General features: G+C 40.9%; 1 protein-coding gene across 5 annotated transcripts in view; it reads left to right on the top strand.

The window, feature by feature from the left end:
- NFAT5 (nuclear factor of activated T cells 5) overlaps positions 1-19,284 on the top strand; it is a 51,878-nt gene that overhangs the window by 22,591 nt on the left and 10,003 nt on the right. For 2 of the 5 annotated variants that reach the window (XM_072346102.1, XM_072346101.1), the window contains exons 3-9: positions 6,158-6,716; positions 11,462-11,654; positions 12,975-13,165; positions 14,745-14,917; positions 17,031-17,165; positions 17,327-17,379; positions 18,785-18,917. In XM_072346102.1, the coding sequence (XP_072202203.1) occupies positions 6,158-6,716; positions 11,462-11,654; positions 12,975-13,165; positions 14,745-14,917; positions 17,031-17,165; positions 17,327-17,379; positions 18,785-18,917 (1,437 nt within the window). Of the gene's footprint in view, positions 1-5,636; positions 5,699-6,157; positions 6,717-11,461; positions 11,655-12,974; positions 13,166-14,744; positions 14,918-17,030; positions 17,166-17,326; positions 17,380-18,784; positions 18,918-19,284 lie in introns of all 5 variants that reach the window. The other 3 variants (XM_072346104.1, XM_072346103.1, XM_072346106.1) reach the window with 3 other exon arrangements.

The following is a 19,284-nucleotide window of genomic DNA, read 5'->3' as shown; positions in this document are numbered from 1 at the left end:
CATCAAAAGAGGCTTAAGGATTGCTTGTTTCTTAATCAGTAAAGGAAAACCAAGTCAGAGAAGGGTAAAAAGAGAACATCCTCAGTGTACTCCAATTCAGGTGCTTACTGTAAGAGAAGACTTCCTGAAGGCCAAGAGGAGTTCCTAATTTGTTAGGGAAAAATACAACTGTGGACCTACAGAACTAAAGAGGCAGATTCTTATCTTGAGATGCCCTTTTTGGGACCCATGATGTGCTGCGCAGGCCCTGTCTTAGGGCGCAGGGAGTTGAGGGGAGCTTGGAGAGCAGCTGAGGGCCTGGAGTTCTGCCTTGCCTGGCAGGAGCTGAGCTGGGCCCGAGCCACTAACAACAGTGCTGCTGGGATGTCCAAACTGGAGTGTTAACGTAATGGTGGATGTCACTGATAATAAAAGCTGATTGATTGATGTATTTACCCAAAGTATAATGCACTGCTTGGTTCAGCATGTGAATGTAAGGGGAATTTACACTGTTGGGCTTAACGTAAATTAAATTAACCTACTTATCTTGAATCTGAGTGTTTTTTTTTAAATAACTGGTGAATTGGATTGCTTTATTATATTTGCTGGGATGCTAGTTTTTTTTTTCTCTATTAATACACTTAACTTGCATTCTAGCTTCGCCATTCAGAGACAGGCATCGAGTGGTGGGTTGTGTGACAGTGTCTGTCAATAGTGAAGACAAATAGTGCCAGAGACACTTAACCCATCCAATCTCACCCAGGGTATAGGTCGGTCTTGTTTTCAGACTTCTTCATAAGTCTCTTTTCTTCCTTTCCTTTTCTTGTTTTTTCCTTTTTTGTTTTTATTTTTTTTCCTTTTTTCCCCTTTTGTTTGTTTTGTTTCTAAATAGTGGGTTAATACTGATTTGAAACTAAACTCTTTGGAAAAGTTGTTGACTTTACATCAGTAATACAAGAACAAGAAAAGTAGAAACCCAGGTTTGGCATGTGAGGTATTGAAAGCAGGTTTGCAGCCACTTTGCAAGTTCTGTTTTTCACCTGAAAGCCTTTGGCAACACAAGGGTTGATGCTGGAAATTTTGCACGTAGTATCCTTGTTTTTGGACTGAAATTGTTCTCCAGAGTTCAGTAGTTCTACAAATAAACAAGTCTTATAAAAACATGACATGTTAGATAAAGTAACAAGTTTAATAAAGGGGTATACTTTGCACATTAAACTTATAAATGACTCTAACCTTATTCTATGTGATGAGTTTTCATTTCTGTGCTCAATTGTTTCCTGAAATACAATAGTGGATCACATGGGATGCAGGCTAGGAAAAGGTGAGTCCTTTAATGGCTCTTTGCTAGTCCTGACTGTTCACATACAGGTGGCAGAGAAACTTGTAAAACCAAAAATATCTCCTTTGGAACTTTCCAGGCTGAGAAACGATTTGCTTTGCTCTCTAGCCATGATGGAAGGAAAAGGTGTCATTAAGACACTTCGCTCTGCAAGGTTTGGTAACCCTTGTACTGAATGCTCTCCATGGATGGGGCTGAACACGGATTTCAGGGTTGACTTCTGGCTCCATGTGAGTTTTATCCAAAGACAAGGCCCCGCAATGCCAAGAAGTGATCGGTTTTTGTTTTTTTTTCTCCCTTTCAGACATTTTTTTAAAGGCTGAATGCCTTGTTTGACTTCACAAGATAATAAAATATAGAAATATTTGCATTGCCTTAGCTGGCAATTCAGGAGGTAATACATTTTCTTTTACAATAGCTTGTTACGGAAAAGACTGTGCTGATCTGCTCATGGGGATGCTCTTTGCTACGTGTTCCCTTACTCTCTGATATTTAACAAGCCTGTGATTTTTAGCAGCATGCATTTGTGCCACATGCGTGTTGCATCCGTTCTTTCATTGCCTGCTCTTTGTTTTCAGACAGAACTTGAATTATTCAGTCTCTTGGTTGTGAATATGACTTTGTTCGCTTCCTGAAAGTCAGGTAACTCTTTGGGACCAGCCAGCCCCTATTTTAGGCTTTCTGGAAAGCAAATGCAAAATGACAGCAGCTCAAGTTGCTTTGAGATGTAGTCTTTCTAGGAGTAGTGCAGGGTTATCTTTATTTGCATTCTGAGCTCTGGCACTTAGCAGTTTATTAGTTCTTGATTCCTTTCTTTCATTTACCTGTGTCAGAGTTATTGATTGGTGTACAAATTATGCTGTCCAAAACAGGACCAGAAGTTCCTTACATTGAACTGTTTGATGTCACTTGACCTATCTGAGGGAAAAACACTCATGTAAGACAAATTCTGGATTACTGATTTCAGCTGCCTTAGGTGGCATAGAGATGGTGATCAGTAGCTTCAGGAGGTTCAGTTCCGGCAGTGATTGAGGCTGCTCTAACGTGGCAGTAGTTCTCTCTCACACTTTATTAATTCAAGACAAAGCCTTGTGAAGCTGGTGCATGTTTCATTTATGGTACTGTGGCTGCATACTTGCCATAACATGCACTTGGCTTCTATCCCATGTTGTTGCTCTGAAAGCAATTTGCATTTTGAAAATGTGTTAAAATATTACGCTCAGCCTTAAATTTCCAACTGTGCATGCTCGCTGAAACTACATGTTTGTCATTGCAAGCACTGTTAAACTGCAAGTGAAAGAGCCACCTGTAAGCATTTCCCAATGTGTCCAAGGAAAGTAAACCTCAAATAAAAGAAATGCTTGAACTGGGCAAGGCGTGTTTGTTTCCACTGTCACCTGAGCGACCGCTGACCAGGTATACCCGTCAGACTGAGTGCCTGATGGTTATATTTTGTTTATTCTTTGCATACTGGGGAAAACTTCCTTCCGCAAGAACTGGAAGTGCAAACCATTCACACCTTACCAAGCAGTGCCAGTCGAGACCGAATGACCAAGAACTGTAGGAAAAACTGCGTTTTTGAATGTAGCATATTCAACCAAGAGACCCCCTTTGGGTGTCAGATACACACACAAAGTCACAGGCTTTGGAATGGGCTGATGTAACAGAGGGAGCCACGTGAAAGATGCAGTGTTTTGTTTGTTGTAGTAACTTCTGTGGATTCTCATTTGGTTGATCCCATTTATTTGTTTACTGGATCAAAGGAAAATGGGTTGGCTAAAGGCCTGCCTATGAGAAAATACAAGCTGTATTCAATTGTCAGTATTTGCTTAACTTAAAATGTTCATAGAAGAGTTATTAATTCATCCCCCTAAATGTATGTTACATTTTGGATATTCATCATAGCCAGCTTGTTTAATTGGCTTCGGTATTTGTCATCCTTTCTTACATATTTTAGCTGCTATAACAGGGACAGCGCTGGCCTGTACATGCTTTTACACTTGCATGTTTCTGGATGGTAGTAGCATTCATTTGAGAATATGGATGGCTGACGACAGAGGTTTTCTTGCCATTTTTTTTCATCTCAATGCTGATGTTTCCGTAATTTCATTTTATCGGGTTGTCTCTGACACGTGGAGGAGAAAATAACCAATGTGTAAAGGACAGTTCTTGCTTCTTTCTTTCCCTCCTGGAGGCAAAACCCGTATGTTCATACATATACATGTTTTTTAATGTTAGGAACAAAAGATGGAGAAGAAACTGTGCTTGGGAACTTGGCAGAAATAACTGGAGTAGCTTAAATGTTTCTAACTGCTGCATCCAAAAATAATGTAAATGTTAGCATCTGGCTTAGCTTCACATTGAGAAGTATTTTGTTTAGGGACTTAAAATTCTCAAAGAAACAGAAGGAAAAATTCAACTTTCATTTCTGGACAGGATTTATATTGAGGCAGTGGATGCACAGGCGCAGTGCAGTGCAACATGTTGCACTTGTAAAAAGATGATCCTTGATATTAAGCTCCCTGTAGAGGAGAAGTCCTTCGATCCTAGAGCCCTGCTGCCAGGTTCAATGCACGTAATTATTTAATTCATGGAACCATAGAACATCCCGAGCTGGAAGGGACCCACGGGGAACATTGAGGCCAACTCCTGGCTCCGCACAGCACCGCCTGAAAATCAAACTGTATTTCCAAGAGCATTTGTCACAGTCTTTGTCACCGACAGGAAAGCATGAGATCTGCATACACTGCATGCATCGTGACGTACGCGATGCTCAGCTTCATCCATTTAAAAAGAGCAGAAGCGATTTTTGTTAAACGGGAGATGCTGCTGTTCAGCAGCCCAGCCCAGCATCGCTGTGCTGCGCTCCACGTGTTCTCCTTGCAAACACCCCACGTATTCCTGTTTCTTTGTGTGCATAAACGATGAACAGAAACTAACTATTTTAACAAAACAAAGGAAGCATCGCAAATAGCAACAACCTCAACTCAAAGTGGCTGCAAATCAGCTTCTAAATATTGTCACTGAAATTAATATCTGGATTTAATAGTTCTTGCCAATCCTATCAATGTTTTTGAAAAAAGCATTGCATTAATGCATGATATAGAAAGGATAAATTTGCCTTTAAATTGGAATGCACTTCAAAGTGACTGAATCTTCCAATTTCAGCCACTGTATTTGCCAAAGAACAAACTGGAAAATGGAACTGGTATCATTCATCTGCTCCTGGTTCTCTGGGAGGTTCAGGGAAGGGACTCCCTGTGTGAATAAAAGCGGAACTGATTTTTGGTGTTCTGTAGCGGCCACTGCATTTCACTCGACTCCAATGTGAAATGCCTTTGATTTGCTTCCCATTTTATTTAGTACAGAAAAGCTGTAGACTGCTTTACAGGAGGGTTTTCTGACTTCTGCTGCTAATTAAATATATATTATAGCCGAATATACCTTCATACTACTCTTAAATGTTTGACACTGGATAAAATAGTTCAGCTACCTCTAAGCCTTTTAGGCTTGACAGTTTTCAGTGATAATTCGGATTTAAAAAAAAATAAAGTATAACGTTTCTCACCATAACCTCATCATAACTTCAACTGATCAAACACATTGTCTTATTACCTATATCTGTTATGGACGATCGATTGCCAAATTAGATTCTTTCTAAAGCTCATATTTATAGTGTGAGGTGTAGTTAGCAGGGCAGAAATAAAGAAAACTGCATCTCCTCCCTAGGAACTTAAAATCTGGATATAAAATCCAGTTATTCCTCAGTGAGCTACGGCTGATTGAAATAAATAGCCGTGTCCTTCCTGCTGCCTTCTCTCAAACCTGCCAGCCTCCATTTTCAGCTGATTTGGCTATTGACATTCTTCAGTGGAAATGCTTGTGCTGCTCTCCAGACACCTTCAGGGTTCTGTTCTAATCAATTTGCTGCCCTTTGCATTTGTACAACAGCTTCATCTATGGGGCATCTGGAGGAGTTGCCATCACGCTGCTTAAAATGCCCTGCTTAATGTGGATTTGTTAGAGGACTCTCCCAAGCCGCCTCTGTGCGCTTAGGGGACTCAGCTAATGAAGTCTGAATGAAGTGTAATGCGGAATTGGAGACTACAGAAACTTCACATGGCCTTGTGTCAATATTCACCAGTCCAGATCTCTCATCCCTGCTTTGAACCTGTAAAATGAACAGCTATGTCATAGTGACTGATACCAGTTCCATTTTGCCTACCAACTCAGTTGATTTTATATTTTATTTCTCATTTATGATGGAATAATCAGCAGCTCTTTTCTCATTTATTTTCTCATATTTTTATTCCAGGATTTGCCTCTGAAGCAGGGAGTGTCTGCATTAAAAATGACCTGTAGTTCTCTGCTTCATAGGTTAGAAACTTATTTTAATATTTTGTGGCTAAGCACAGTCCCGTCTTTTTCAAAAAATAAACTCCAATGATAAATGGTTTAATTGGCATTGAATGTGGATTATAAGCATTTTGCATTGGGGCTTCCATTATTTTAGATGAAATGGCTTATACACAAATAATTAGTCCAGCTGAGGCAATGAAGGCTCTGTTTACTTGCAGCCATTTTTCTGAATTAACTTTAAGTTTTAAAATAGTTGGCCACGGCGCAACGCATTAAGTCTTATTTGGGCATGTCCAAAGTACCGTATTGGCTAGGCTTTACTGCTTTGAGCACTGACAGTCCAAAACATACCAAATTCCAAATATTTGTCGGGGGAAAGAAATCTGTTCATAAATCACTTACTTCAATGGGACTGCTATAGCCAGCACACACACAGAACCATGTGTCTTGTATTTACTTCTGAATTGTACACCGCAGATGCTTCTTCAGCTCCTTCCTCTTCCTCCATGGGCGGTGCTTGCAGCTCCTTTACCACCTCTTCCAGTCCTACCATTTACTCTACCTCAGTCACCGACAGCAAGGCTATGCAAGTGGAGAGCTGCTCCTCAGCCGTGGGGGTAAGTAACCGAGGGGTAAGTGAAAAGCAGTTAACCAGTAACACGGTCCAGCAGCAGCAGTCAACGCCGAAGAGACACACAGTGCTGTACATCTCGCCACCACCTGAGGACTTGCTGGACAACAGTCGGATGTCCTGCCAGGATGAGGGGTGTGGATTGGAATCAGAACAGAGCTGCAGTATGTGGATGGAGGATTCACCCTCCAACTTCAGTAACATGAGTACCAGTTCCTACAATGATAACACTGAGGTGCCACGTAAATCACGCAAACGAAATCCAAAGCAGAGGCCAGGGATCAAACGCCGAGATTGTGAAGAGTCCAACATGGATATATTTGATGCCGACAGTGCCAAAGCGCCTCACTATGTCCTTTCTCAGCTCAGCACGGACAGCAAAGGCAACTCAAAAGCAGGAAATGGGTTGGTATCTGCTTTTTTTTTTTAAAGTTCTATCACCATATGTAAAACCAAACTAATAAAACTCCCTTCCCGTCAACCTCCTGCTCAGGTTCTCACATAAATTCCTTCCCTTCTCTGCCATTCCCTTTGGCGTCCTAGCCCATGATGAAGTCTCATTAGACTTTAGCTGTTTAAACATTAAAGATTAACAATCTTTAAATAAAGGTAAAGCTAAAGTTTGTCACAACAATTGGAAGAGCACTGATGCACTCATCTGTATTTTTGTTTACTCAAGATTCCTAAAAGTTTGCACAATCCCATTTATAAAATGACAGTGAAAATGTTATTGTATGTAAAAACAAAGGCAGAAGTGGACTGGACACACCCCAAACCTTGCTGCTTCTGCAGTATTTTATGTGAGGATTTCAGCCTATGAGCTTTACCTTCTTGTTTGTCCCTTTCTCTATTTTCAAATAGAGAGAGTGATGGGAGTAGAAGTTAATGGCTTGTTAAAGCTTCTCATCATTTAAATTAACGTAGCCTTTTTAATAAAAATGTCAGGATTCTATGGTGAACTAAATTTTGTTTTTACTTGTGAATTCACTTCTGTATTTGATTTTTCAGAAATAAATCTCTAATCCTGTTTCTCTCTGTGCTTCTGGGTTGTGTGCATGCGTGTGTCTGTATGTGGGCACGCCTGGGTGGTGGTCTCTCATCTCTCCCACTTCACACTGTTCATTAAATGCATTTCAGTAGTTGCTTAAAGACAAAATATCCATCAGCTTAGTGTGTTGATTATATATATATACATATATATATATTTTATCTTGTGGCTTTTGTAGTACTCCTAAGATGGTCAAGTGGATAGATTTGGTTATTTTCTTTTGTTGTTTTTTGGGGGAGAGTTCTTTATTTTGTTTCTGTTCTTACGTATGTGCTTGCAGTATGTTCTAATGTTCATCACAGTAATGGTGAATATTAAAGTATGAGTGGTGGGAAAGATTATGAACTTCTCATATTCCAAGGGGAAAGAGCCTGGAGTCTGTATTCCCAGGGTCACTGCAGTTCCATACTTAAAATTTCACTGTGAAAGACTCAGAAAGTGAGTCTGAGAAACTCTCCAGAGTGTGCTGCTGCTTCTTCCTACACTAGGTACATCATTGGGAAATACAGAGCTAGCTGGTTACCAGGAGCTGGTACCGTCACCTGCTGCTCTCAAACCTTTGACAGCAACAGCTGTATGGAGATCACTTCGGTGTCTCCTTATGACAAATGCTTTAAGCTTGTCTCATGTTGCTCAGCATCTATTATTTTGGCAGCTAAAAATTATGATGAAGTGAACCGTTAAGTCTTGCTAGAACCTAGGAAGCAAATTAGCGTGGTTACTTGGATCAAGGAAGCTGCTGCCAGCAAGCACAAAGGAGGTCATTCACTCAATAACAAAGGGAAGAAACTCTTATCAGGAGGCAAAAACTGTGATTTGTGGCAGAAAGAGGAGATGTGGTAAACTTGGGAACAGGATATGAGATTTCAGTCGGAAGCATTACAAGAGTATGGTATTCCCTAGAATATTAGGGGCTAACCAATGAGCATTTCAATACTTGCATCAGTATCCTGTGAACAAGGGGTTGGATAAGCATGTATCTATAGTGCCTCATTTAGGCTAGATTAAACTGAAGCAAAAATCTTACATAACAGAACTGGCCTTTTAAACAAGGGCTTTGCAATAAGAGATAGCTATACAATAAGAGATAGCTATGATATGGAAGAAGTTAATTCTGTAGTTAGAATATGCAGTTTCAGTGTTACAGACGTAGGTCACAGAAGTGGCCGCACAGCTTGTAAAACTTTCTGTCCTGTTGGGGTTCAGCCCAAGGAGCTCATTTACATTGGGCTTGAAGAAAAAAGCCAGGAAAGAACGTTTGGTGATTGGTGAAGTGGAAATAGAGTTTGTCTCAAAAGAGACTGCTGGTTGTCTTTCAGAGGTAGAAAAAAGAATTTATTCCTATGGAAACTCTTAGAATTTCTGAAAGCCTTTTGAAAATAGATAAGTTAAAAGTGATTTAGAGCAAAGATTCTCAGATTTCAGTCATGCTTGGTCTCGCTTTCACTTTCAGGTCTTCACTTGGAACAACCATGATGCAAGTGCAGGACCAGACAAACGTTAACTCCTGAAATCTGTTTTAATAGAATCATGGGTTTTGCCATTTGTATTTTAGAAAAGAAGTGCTAGCTTTGAGGAGACATTGTCTGGTAACAATTAAGCTAATAAATAAAGGTGTGTGTGTGTGAAATATTATTTTTACTACTTGTATATGCATGGCTACTAGTGTTATGACTAAATTAAAAGGATGTGTAAATGATAAAATGATATATCCTGGCAATCTGACAAGTAAGAGCTCTGAGAAATTCTGGCAAAGTCTGAAAAATCACTTCCATGTTCATCTAATCTTACTGAAAGTAATCCTCTTCTTAAGGGAAGACTTTCCAAGTAATCGTTAGGCAGCATCTCTCCACGTAAGCGCTGCAAGGTGTGAAATGTTAGTATGTTGACAATGAAGGTAACTTGGTTTTAAGAGCAAAGTGCTCTCAGGAAAACATAGCGATGTGCCAGAGAGGCCAATGAGTCAATGTCACACTGATAAAACCTGGTATTTTTGGTATCAGAAGTGAATTTCACTTTAACGGCTGCCTCTCTGACTCTTCCCTTCAAAATTCTCTATGTAGTCTTCTGCGTTAATTTATTTAGCTGGAATTGTGAAGAGCAACAAGGTCAGCGTAAGCAGCTCGTGTGCTGCATTTCCTGCAGCGAAGTGAGCCCACGCGGAGGTGAAGGCAGCGCCTCGCTTAGCGCCGCCGTGTGCCCTGCAGCTGGCCTTGCTCAGCGTTCCGTTTCACATCCCCTGTGGGAACTGAACTTCAGCTGTGTAATTTAAAGTTCTGAATAAGAAAAAAGACACTGAGTGAAAGTTACTAAATGTATTCCTTTTAATGGCTGCTCTGTTGGAGTAATGTCCTGACAGGAAGTACAGATAAACGATAATCTAACAAAGCTTGAATTCAATTACTATTTATCTAAGCAAAGAGCATAGTGGTATTACCTGCAGTGTACAGTGTATCACAGGATTTGTATACACTACATTGAAGACAACTTGCCCCTTTTATGTTCCTAAAGCAAGGCCTCTTTTTACACAGCATTTTCCTAACAGCCCGTCTGACTTGCCTCTGGCTGTATTCAGGGCACAGGGCAGCAGGATGCTGCCATGTGGGCCTCCATCCTGCCAGCTGTGGCTGGCTGCTGTTAGCTGCTGGCACAGGCCTGATGGGGTCAGGACAGCTGAGGAAGGAGGAGCAGTAGGTCTGGGACCTCGCCTCTTCCACAGTTAACCTTCAGGAACAGAAAAAGCGAGGTTCAGGCCCAGCACAAACCTCCCAGCAGCTCCCCGAGGTGCACCACAGCCCTTTGTGACTTGCACTGCAGACCTCTGGAAGGTTTGGTGGAAGTTGGAGCGTGGCAGCCAGGGGGCTGCGGGGGGCTCAGGGGACAGAGTCCCTGCAGACACAGGAGCTGTGCTCAGTGCCTCAGGAACGTTGGCACATGGTGAGGCCTTGTGCTGTTCCATGGTGCAGCAGCTGCAGGAAAGCTGTGACGTTGGTTAGTGTAGGTCACCTGGCATCCGGGAAGAGAGCACTACAGGCTGCTTTGGCATCAGGTCCATGGCAGAATTAAACAGTGGGTGCAGGCAGCAGCAAAGCTCTCAGTATTGTTGAAGAAAAGGTGTTTCTCTCACCCTGCTCCTTCAGAAAAGAAGTCCTTGATGAGTTACTTCTGTATGTCGCTCACTAAAACAAGATTTTGGTTTGTGACTTAAAGCTGCTTTCTTCAGATTGAGTAGCACTTAAAAATGCCTTTTTAGTAGTTTAAAGAAAAAAATGATGTATTTTCCTGCCTGTCCCATTTGCTCTGGCACATTTAAATTTGTTAATGTTAGATGGGTTAACTGGACTTCATGATCATTAGAAAAACCTGCTCTCTGTAAAATCAAGAGTTTCCTTTCCTTTTGCTTTAAAGCCAACTAAGAATTGATCCCCAAAAGTTATGCTTTGGAGGGCTTCTTCATTCCAGTTTTAATTATGGAACTGATCACAGCAAATACGGTACATCTTAACGTGCACACCAGCAAAGGAACACTCTTTTGCTTACACCGCAGCTTTAAAATTTGTGCCATTATGTTGGAACCTTTTACTACAACTAATTTGTTTTAAACATAAATTTATCAATGTGTTTTAACAGAAATTAGTATTTGAGTCTGCATGGAGATGCAAGGTCGGGAGGAGACAGGCATGAGGCTGTTTTCCTATTTGAAGTATCATTTTAACCTTAAATCCATTCAGTGTGTGTGTGTACCTATGTATATTTTTAACAGAAATATAATGGCTTATTCCAGTAATAATGGGCTGTATCAAGCACTATGAAAACAGCAGGTTATAAGCCTTCTGTCTGTTAATATAGTTTGATGCTAATTGCTTTTCCCTTCCTTTATGTTTACTCTCTGAATAAGCAGTTCCTATTTGCACTGGATGGAAGAGGCAGGGAATCACCATTCCTCTTCATCCTGCAGGTCTCCTTCTCTGTCAGAAGGAGAAATCTCTCAACTATGAATCCATTAATATACACATCTTCCCCTTATAGCTCTTCTGTGATTTTATTTTTACTGGGGAGCTGCTTTTAACATCTTTTTAATGGGTCTGCTTTGACTTCTCAGAGCGTCGGAGAGCCAGAAAGGAACTGGAGGGAAGAAGACCCCGATGTTGTGTGGTCAGTATCCAACCAAAAGTGAGGGGAAGGAGCTGAAGATAGTGGTGCAGCCAGAAACCCAGCACAGGGCTCGTTATCTGACTGAAGGCAGCCGAGGCTCAGTGAAAGACCGGACACAACAAGGTTTTCCAACTGTAAAGGTAGGCTGTTTAGTATTAGGTGATATGAAAGATCTTTTTAAGGTACTTAAGTAGATGGGAGCCGGTTCAGTTCAGATAAGGACTGGAATTTTTACTTTGCAATCTCTTTACTGTAATGGCTTTAAAACTGTACTGTGCCTCTTCCTGAGAGTACAAAGACACCTACTGGCATCACAACATTACAAGAGGCAGGAAATTTCACATCAAGGCAATGATACCTCATCTCTGATGCATGTTCTATTAGGCTACAGTTAGATGAGCTGCATACAGATAGCCAGGAAGTTGAAAATGCAAAAGTAGGACAGCAAAATTCTGTACCTGTTCAATTGCTGCTGCTGATGGCTCATCATTATGTCTTTCTGTATTGTCCTTTCCTCTAATACGTTTCCTTAGTAATTCCAGTTTAGGAAAGCAGCGGTGCCGTTCTCAATACAAACCAGTTTGTTGGGTCCACAAAAAAAAAAAAAGAAAAAAAGAAAAAAAAAGAAAAAAAAAAAGTTTGTTTTCCTTGCAGGCCTTAAAAATTTATGCTGTTTACAGGGTAGTAAAATGCACTTGTCTTTAAAGACCAGTTCAACAGCATTGCAAGCATCTCCAACACTTCACTCTGTCCTCTTCAGTAATATAGAAGTGCAGTAAAGTTTCATAAGAAAAGAATCCATTCATATACTCCTGTTGCTATGGTGATTTAGTGTTCATTTATGTGGGCTTTCTTAATAGGCCTTTGTTTGTCTGAATTCCCTTTTAATTCCTTTCCCAGTTACCCTTTAGCACCCGTCAGTGAAAAGTTTCTGTTTGGAAGAGTCTCACATTGCAGAGTTCCTGGAAGCTCGAGCTGTTTCACCAGCAGGCAAACTAGTTCATACTCTGCACACAAAACTACTTGGAACAGTGAAGCAAGAAATGCATCAGCAGCTTAGTCTGAAAACTACATTTGTTTTATTCTTAAGAAAGTTGTTTCTGTTAGAAAGCATTACCTCTTAGTAAAGTGTTTATTGAAGTACCTTTTGGGAGCCATGGCCTTTCGAGCTCTTTGCTGTTAACCTGTTGGTCTGATTGCAGACATGTGAGCCTGCAATAGGCCACCTCCAGAGGTCTTTTGGCTTGGCCCATCTGTAGCATGTAACCTAGCTACCATTCTGTGATTTCATTTAGAAACTAGATATGAAAAAAATCATGCTTATGTTTGTTTTGTTTCCAGCAAACACTGGGAGCAGGTTCACTTCAAGTTCAGCTGCGTAAAATGTTCCCTGCTTTAATTAAGACATTGCTGTTCATTAAGTTCAGCTGAAATATCTGATTTGTGCTGCTGTGTTTCAGCTGGAAGGTCACAACGAGCCGGTGGTGCTGCAGGTGTTTGTGGGAAATGACTCCGGCCGGGTGAAACCACATGGCTTCTACCAGGCCTGCAGAGTTACTGGGAGAAACACCACTCCCTGTAAGGAGGTGGATATCGAGGGCACTACTGTTATCGAGGTGGGACTGGACCCTAGCAACAATATGACACTTGCGTGAGTAGTTCTCATTAAAAAAATAGGTATACTTTTAATTTGTTTTTGGGAACTGACTTTCCTTTCTCAGTTGGATTGCTTAGCAGCTAGAAGTATGAACGTCTTGGCACATGTCAGGCACTTAGAGCTGCAAGCGTAAGAGAAACATTTAAATCCCATTCTCTGCTTGTTTATTATGCTCGATGTTTAGTCTTGTCTTTTTGTAGGAATTTTTTTGTGGACTTTGTTAATAGAGTTTCATGGACTGTTTAAAGGATAACCTGCACCTTCAAATTGTGCGTGAACCATGAAGTTGTCACTGGTTCCACTGCTCTGTTTTCATTTAACAAGTATGAAACTGCTTATCAGAAGAGGAAAGGTGAACAGCAGGATCTTTAGTTCTCAGAAGGGCTGGGACATGTAGACAAAGAGGTTAAACTGTTTTCTCTCCTCTGTGCTTGTTCCATTTCTGTCACTCCTGTCAGGCGGTTCTTTGTCATGAAAGCCTAGTGCTTTCCTATCGTTACGGACTTTGTCTGGTCAAATGTAGGCAACGTTTTGGACACTAAATGAATGATTGTCAGATGCGTTTAAGCTGTATATGCTGCTGCTGCTCAGGAGGGGTGAACTCAGTCTGATTGATCATTTGACTTTTTTGTTTTATGTAACATTTTCCCCACGTTAAGTAAAAACTGGCTCTTAAAATAATTTATAATTGCCCTCAAGCGGTAATATAAAACCCTGTAAGCAAATTGATACCGGAAGGAATGAGTTACCAAGGAAGACAAGTTTTGCCCTGGCTGCTTCCTCACAAGATACTGAATGCCTCAGGAATCTTCCTGGTATGTCAGCAGTGGTGGTGTAGTTGTATGTTGATGGCAATGGCAGTGCCACATGGGAACTGCTGTCTCTTCTCCTCCCTCTTCTCACTATTCCCATGCTTTTCCTCCTTGGGTGACATGCAGTGCAAAGGTTTGCTGTACTCAAATTCAGAATCAGATGCCCTGTGTACTTTTTGGATGTAAGGCCTGAGATCCTGGTAGAGTTACTGTTCTTTTCCTTAGCACATCAGGCTGAGGGTTTTGTTCGTTTATCTTTTCTTCTAAATCCTTCCGCATTAGTCGTGTCTTTCTAAAGGTTGGCGTGGCATTGCTCTCTCTCACCGTCGTCCTTTGTATCCATTTATCCCAGTACCACAGTTACTGCCCTGAACTTTTTGTTTTACTGCTGCTTTAAATCAGTCCAGAATGTTTTTCATTAATAACTCTGCAAACCCAGATCTAGTCCAGAGAATGAAATGATAAACATCTCTGGTAACAAATTGAATGCTTACCAGAATTACTTTCTTATATGGCATTTTCTTTTCTACTCATATTATTTTCACGTTCCTTCCTCCCATGATTTAGCATCCAAATTAGGTAGGGATGAATTGAAAAACAGCTATATGATGAGAAAGGCTATACAGAAATTTCCATGTGAATAATTAATAATATTTCAGTAGTTACTTCAAGAATTGTGACTTTATGCAGCTTGCATAACAAGTGAAATGATTTAAAAAGATGCTGAATTGATTAAACCCTCAACTGCTTCTTATTGCCAGGGTTGATTGCGTGGGAATACTGAAGCTGAGAAATGCTGACGTCGAAGCTAGAATAGGGATTGCTGGCTCCAAGAAAAAAAGCACACGTGCCAGGCTGGTATTTCGTGTTAACATCACTCGCAAAGACGGTTCCACGCTGACTCTGCAGACACCTTCTTCCCCAATTCTGTGCAGTAAGTATCCAAGCTAAAGCCGTTGGTGTCAGAGGACTCTGGGTTATGGTGTGATTGAAGGAGTAAGGAAAAAAAAATCACAGCAACAATAAAATGAAAGCTATGTTAATCTGTGATTGTTCCAGAACTGCTATGGCTCAAATCAAGTGGAATGAGCTTTATTTGGAGCAGGGTGTTCATTAAATGACCGACCAGTATTTAAAAGTCATTACAAAATGGCTAATCTGTTATTAAATTCATTTTTGCCTTTTAAAAGATGAGAAATTCTTTGAACTGATTGTATGACTTTAAAACAGGTTTTAATCTCTTCTGTACTGTCACTTCCATCTGCCAGCTTTCAGTGATAGAGATGACTTGTCATAAGTTACTAAGCATGGCTCTGTACAGATGTGGGAGTTCATTGAGCCAGAGGGGGAATCTGTTCTGGTTCAGTGCAAGAATTAAACTTTTTACAGCTATTTATTAAGACGCTCTGTTTAACACTGAGAACAGATGGCTGCCTTGACTGTTTAGGTTCTGCTGACCAATGTGGAAAATGAAATCGGAGTAGAGCTGCTGCATCGGTTACAGGGAGTTTGTCAGAGAAAAGACTGGAGAAATGATGCATCAATTGCTGTTTTAAATTCTTTGTATTTTTGTATTGTATTTGATGAACAAGAGGATAGGAGAGCTTTTCCTCTGTACTAAAAAGAGAGTCCAACAGTGTGAGGGAGGTTTTCCTCCCTTCTGCTCTGCCCTGGGGAAGCCACATGTGGAGCACCGTGACAGAACAAGAGGCAGTGCACACGGGTTGGAGCCCAGGGAGTTCCATCTGAACAGGAGAAAAAATTCTTTCCTGTGAAGGTGGCAGAGCCCTGGCACTGCTGCCCAGAGCAATGGGGGGCTCTTTCTCTGGAGATATTTAGAACCTGCCTGGACACTTCCCTGTGCAAGCTGCCGTAGAGAACTGCTTTGAGGGGTTGGTCTGGGGGGACTTCAAAGGTCTTTTCCAGCTGCTATGGCTCTGTGATTCTGTGCCACTGTGACAGCAGTATTAATAATGTTCCCAAAGCTACAGACGTGAGATGCAGGCCCTTTAATGAAGATGACTTAAAGTGTAGGTCTTGCTAATTTGCTAGCAAACCTAAATCTGGTTTCTCTATTGAGAAGTTCATGTGCACTGAGCATATTTAGTAGCTGCGTAACGGTTGCTTAGGAACCTGCTTCAACAGTTGTAGAAAAATCCTTTCTGAAAGGTCATTAAATAATGTGGACCGTTATGGTATGTATGCTCTTCTGTGCAGTAAGCTCAGAGAGTACTATTATTAAACATTGAAAGTGGGCCACATGAATGCAAAACACAAGTACAGCCTTACGCCACTAGGATTTAATGGTGAATAGTAAAGCTGGCTGAACAGCCTCTGTTAGGAACTGGATTTATTTTGTTGCATATTAAATGTGACAAAGTCAAGATGCATTATTTTAAAAATCCGGTTCTTTGTTCAAAAGGCCCAAGGGAAGTTTAGACTCTTTGCCAGGAGGGTTCCAAAACTGCTCCATGCACTGAAGTGTGTGTCTGTATTTCAGCCATTTTGGTGGTCATTTTCCTTTAGCACGGTGGTTTTATTGGGTTTGTGCTTCAAGAAGCACAGAAATAGTTTGCAGCACAACCAGTTCGTAGCCTCATAGCCCACGATTCGGCCAATGACTTTGGAGAGGCAGGGGCTTGTAGCGGTGTGTGTTGGTAAGCTGCATCCCCATTGCTGGTTCAGGGGATACGGATTGCTGTAGTCCTCAAGGAAAGAGATGTGAGTGTAGCAAGGATTTATATTAGCAGACATGTGTAGCTCTTGAAAATGGCTCAAACACTGGAAATTTTGTTTGAAAAGTTTAAGAAATGCAGTTGAAAGGGGAAAAGATGACTTTTGGGTCGCTTACCAACACGTGTTTTTTAAGGAGTCAGTACATTTAAAAATAAATAATAGAAATAATATATTTAAAGAAAGAAATTTAGGATTTGTTTTGTTCTTTCCCATAAGTGAAGTAAGTTATAGTCCTGTAAACAAAAGCTTGGTGGTTTTTCTGGGATATTGATGTTTTCTTGGATTTCAAGCTGTGTTTTTATCAATTGCAGCTCAACCAGCAGGAGTTCCCGAGATCCTAAAGAAAAGCCTGCACAGCTGTTCGGTGAAGGGCGAAGAGGAAGTTTTTCTAATTGGCAAGAACTTTCTAAAGGGGACGAAAGTGATTTTCCAAGAGAATGTTTCTGGTTAGTATGAAAGCAACAACTTCTTGGAGAGAGAGCATGCTCGGGTTATTGTTTCATACAGAGCAGTTGTAGAGAACAAAGTGACAAACTGAATCAAAGGCACTAAAATAAGTTGCTTTATGTGAATGAGCAATAAATTATGCTTTTTGACTTTTGTTTAGATGAAAATTCTTGGAAGGCAGAAGCTGAAATAGACATGGAATTGTTTCATCAGGTACTTCTTATTACTGTTCTGTTTTCTTTTCTTAATATTTGTCTTTTTATGATGACCTGTGGGCTCCCTTTTAGCATGATCAAATCACTGATTCTTAGGTTTTAAGTCGTTGTCTTGGCAAATGTGCTCCAGGAGCACAGGCTTATTGCAAATAGAAAGCAGAGCATAGAATTGGGGAAGTGGAGCTTAAGAAGATTTCACTTTTGCTAAAGCTGTTGTGTGTGGCTCCTGTTGATGAAAGCTGGAAAATGTGCCCAGTGGCTTCGTTTTCAGTCAGCGCTATTGAATAATGGAGGGGGAGAACGGGCTTCCCTTGGCTGGAAGAAAAGAAAAATAGAATTTTAAACAATATAGGCAGTATTTTTAATGCTACTTTTAATTTCTTGAATTTTGCTCGGATTTGACTTTCCATATTTTCTATACTAAAGTGACTATTAACTTTGAGACAGATAAGCTGTGTCACTGTTCTGTCTCTTCTCTTTGCTGCTTCACAAGCAGTCAGTTCTTGTACTAGAAAAACAAACAAAAAGCCAAACCCCACCACAAAATATTTGAGATGTAAAAAGATTTTGCTTTCCTTCGCTGAAAAGGGAATTGCAGTGAGCCCAAAAGGCAGAAGGGCTACAATAAATACATAATGTGCAGCTCTTTTCTGAGAGGGCTGCCTCTATGCTCTAGTGACAAGCTTCTCTTTTGGGACTGTGATTCTGCAGTCCGTTGCTTTTTTCCAAAGATGAGATGTTCGTTCTGTTGGATCTGCTTTTTTTTTCCCTCCCCCCTTCAGTTTAAAAAAAAAGAGTTAACTAAGTGCCTAAATGAGCACAGAGCTGCTCCATGGCAGACAAGTGGTAGGAGGCAGCTGGCAACCAGCCTGCCTGCAAACTTCTGGGCTGAGTGGCGTTCTGCGTGTGTGACCCGTCAGCGTGTAAATTAGAAGCTGAAATGCGCAGATCCTAATTAAAATCCATCTGAAGTAAAGCAACAGTTGGTGTGCAGAAATGCTTCTCATGTAGCTTTGTGTCGAGTGGAATGAGGCAGCCTGTCGCTCCAGCTTGACTGTGCTGCAGCTCCGGTGCTTCTGGATAATCACACTTTAAAATCTGATGTCCAGGAAGTGTTGTCTATAAAACAGTGGCTGTAGGAAAGCTGTTATACAATACAACCTGCAGTTCTATTGTGAAAATGAAAAGTAGTACTGCAAGCTTCCTGATTTACTCTGGGCTGACTAATTCTGACTCCTTCCAAAATGAAATCAAAATTGTTACCAGCTGACTTCACTGACCACGTTTTCATCCGTTCTTTCTGGTGTTTTATTAATCTGTTTCTATGTTTTATGGAGGTAGATGGTCGTAATAGTACTGAAGTGAGGTTTCTGATATGATTTTGCTGTTTTTGGCATTTACAGAATCACCTTATTGTGAAGGTGCCACCGTATCATGACCAGCGAATAACCTCAGCTGTTTCTGTGGGAATTTACGTGGTGACCAATGCTGGACGATCACACGATGTGCAGCAATTTACGTACACTCCAGACACATGTATGTGAAATGGAATACAGGAGGGAGTGGGCATTTACCTGCTCAGCCTTTCATTCCTAACCTCATAGTCTGTATAACAAATGTTAAATAATGAGGATCTTTGCAGACTCTGCTTGTGGTTAAGATTTGCTCTGCCACGGAAAGCCAAGTCCTTGGATTTCATTATTCATTGGATATGGGTAGCTCAGACCAGCTGCATGGTGCTGCCATCAAAATGCATTGACAGATATCATTAGCAGCTGTTCTTAAGCATTTCTTCTGTAAGGTTCAAAATGAAGCTGAGTAGGAAAAATATAAGCATCCTACATACAGAACACAGCAGAAAAACAGCACCAGCTTTTACTGTAAGGAGTGAAGTTTCATGACG

This window comes from Excalfactoria chinensis, chromosome 11 (assembly GCF_039878825.1).
Source record: "Excalfactoria chinensis isolate bCotChi1 chromosome 11, bCotChi1.hap2, whole genome shotgun sequence".
In the NCBI taxonomy this organism is placed as follows: domain Eukaryota; kingdom Metazoa; phylum Chordata; class Aves; order Galliformes; family Phasianidae; genus Excalfactoria; species Excalfactoria chinensis.
The sequence above is the reverse complement of the archived record's forward strand: the minus strand, read 5'-3'. Positions and strand labels throughout refer to the sequence as shown.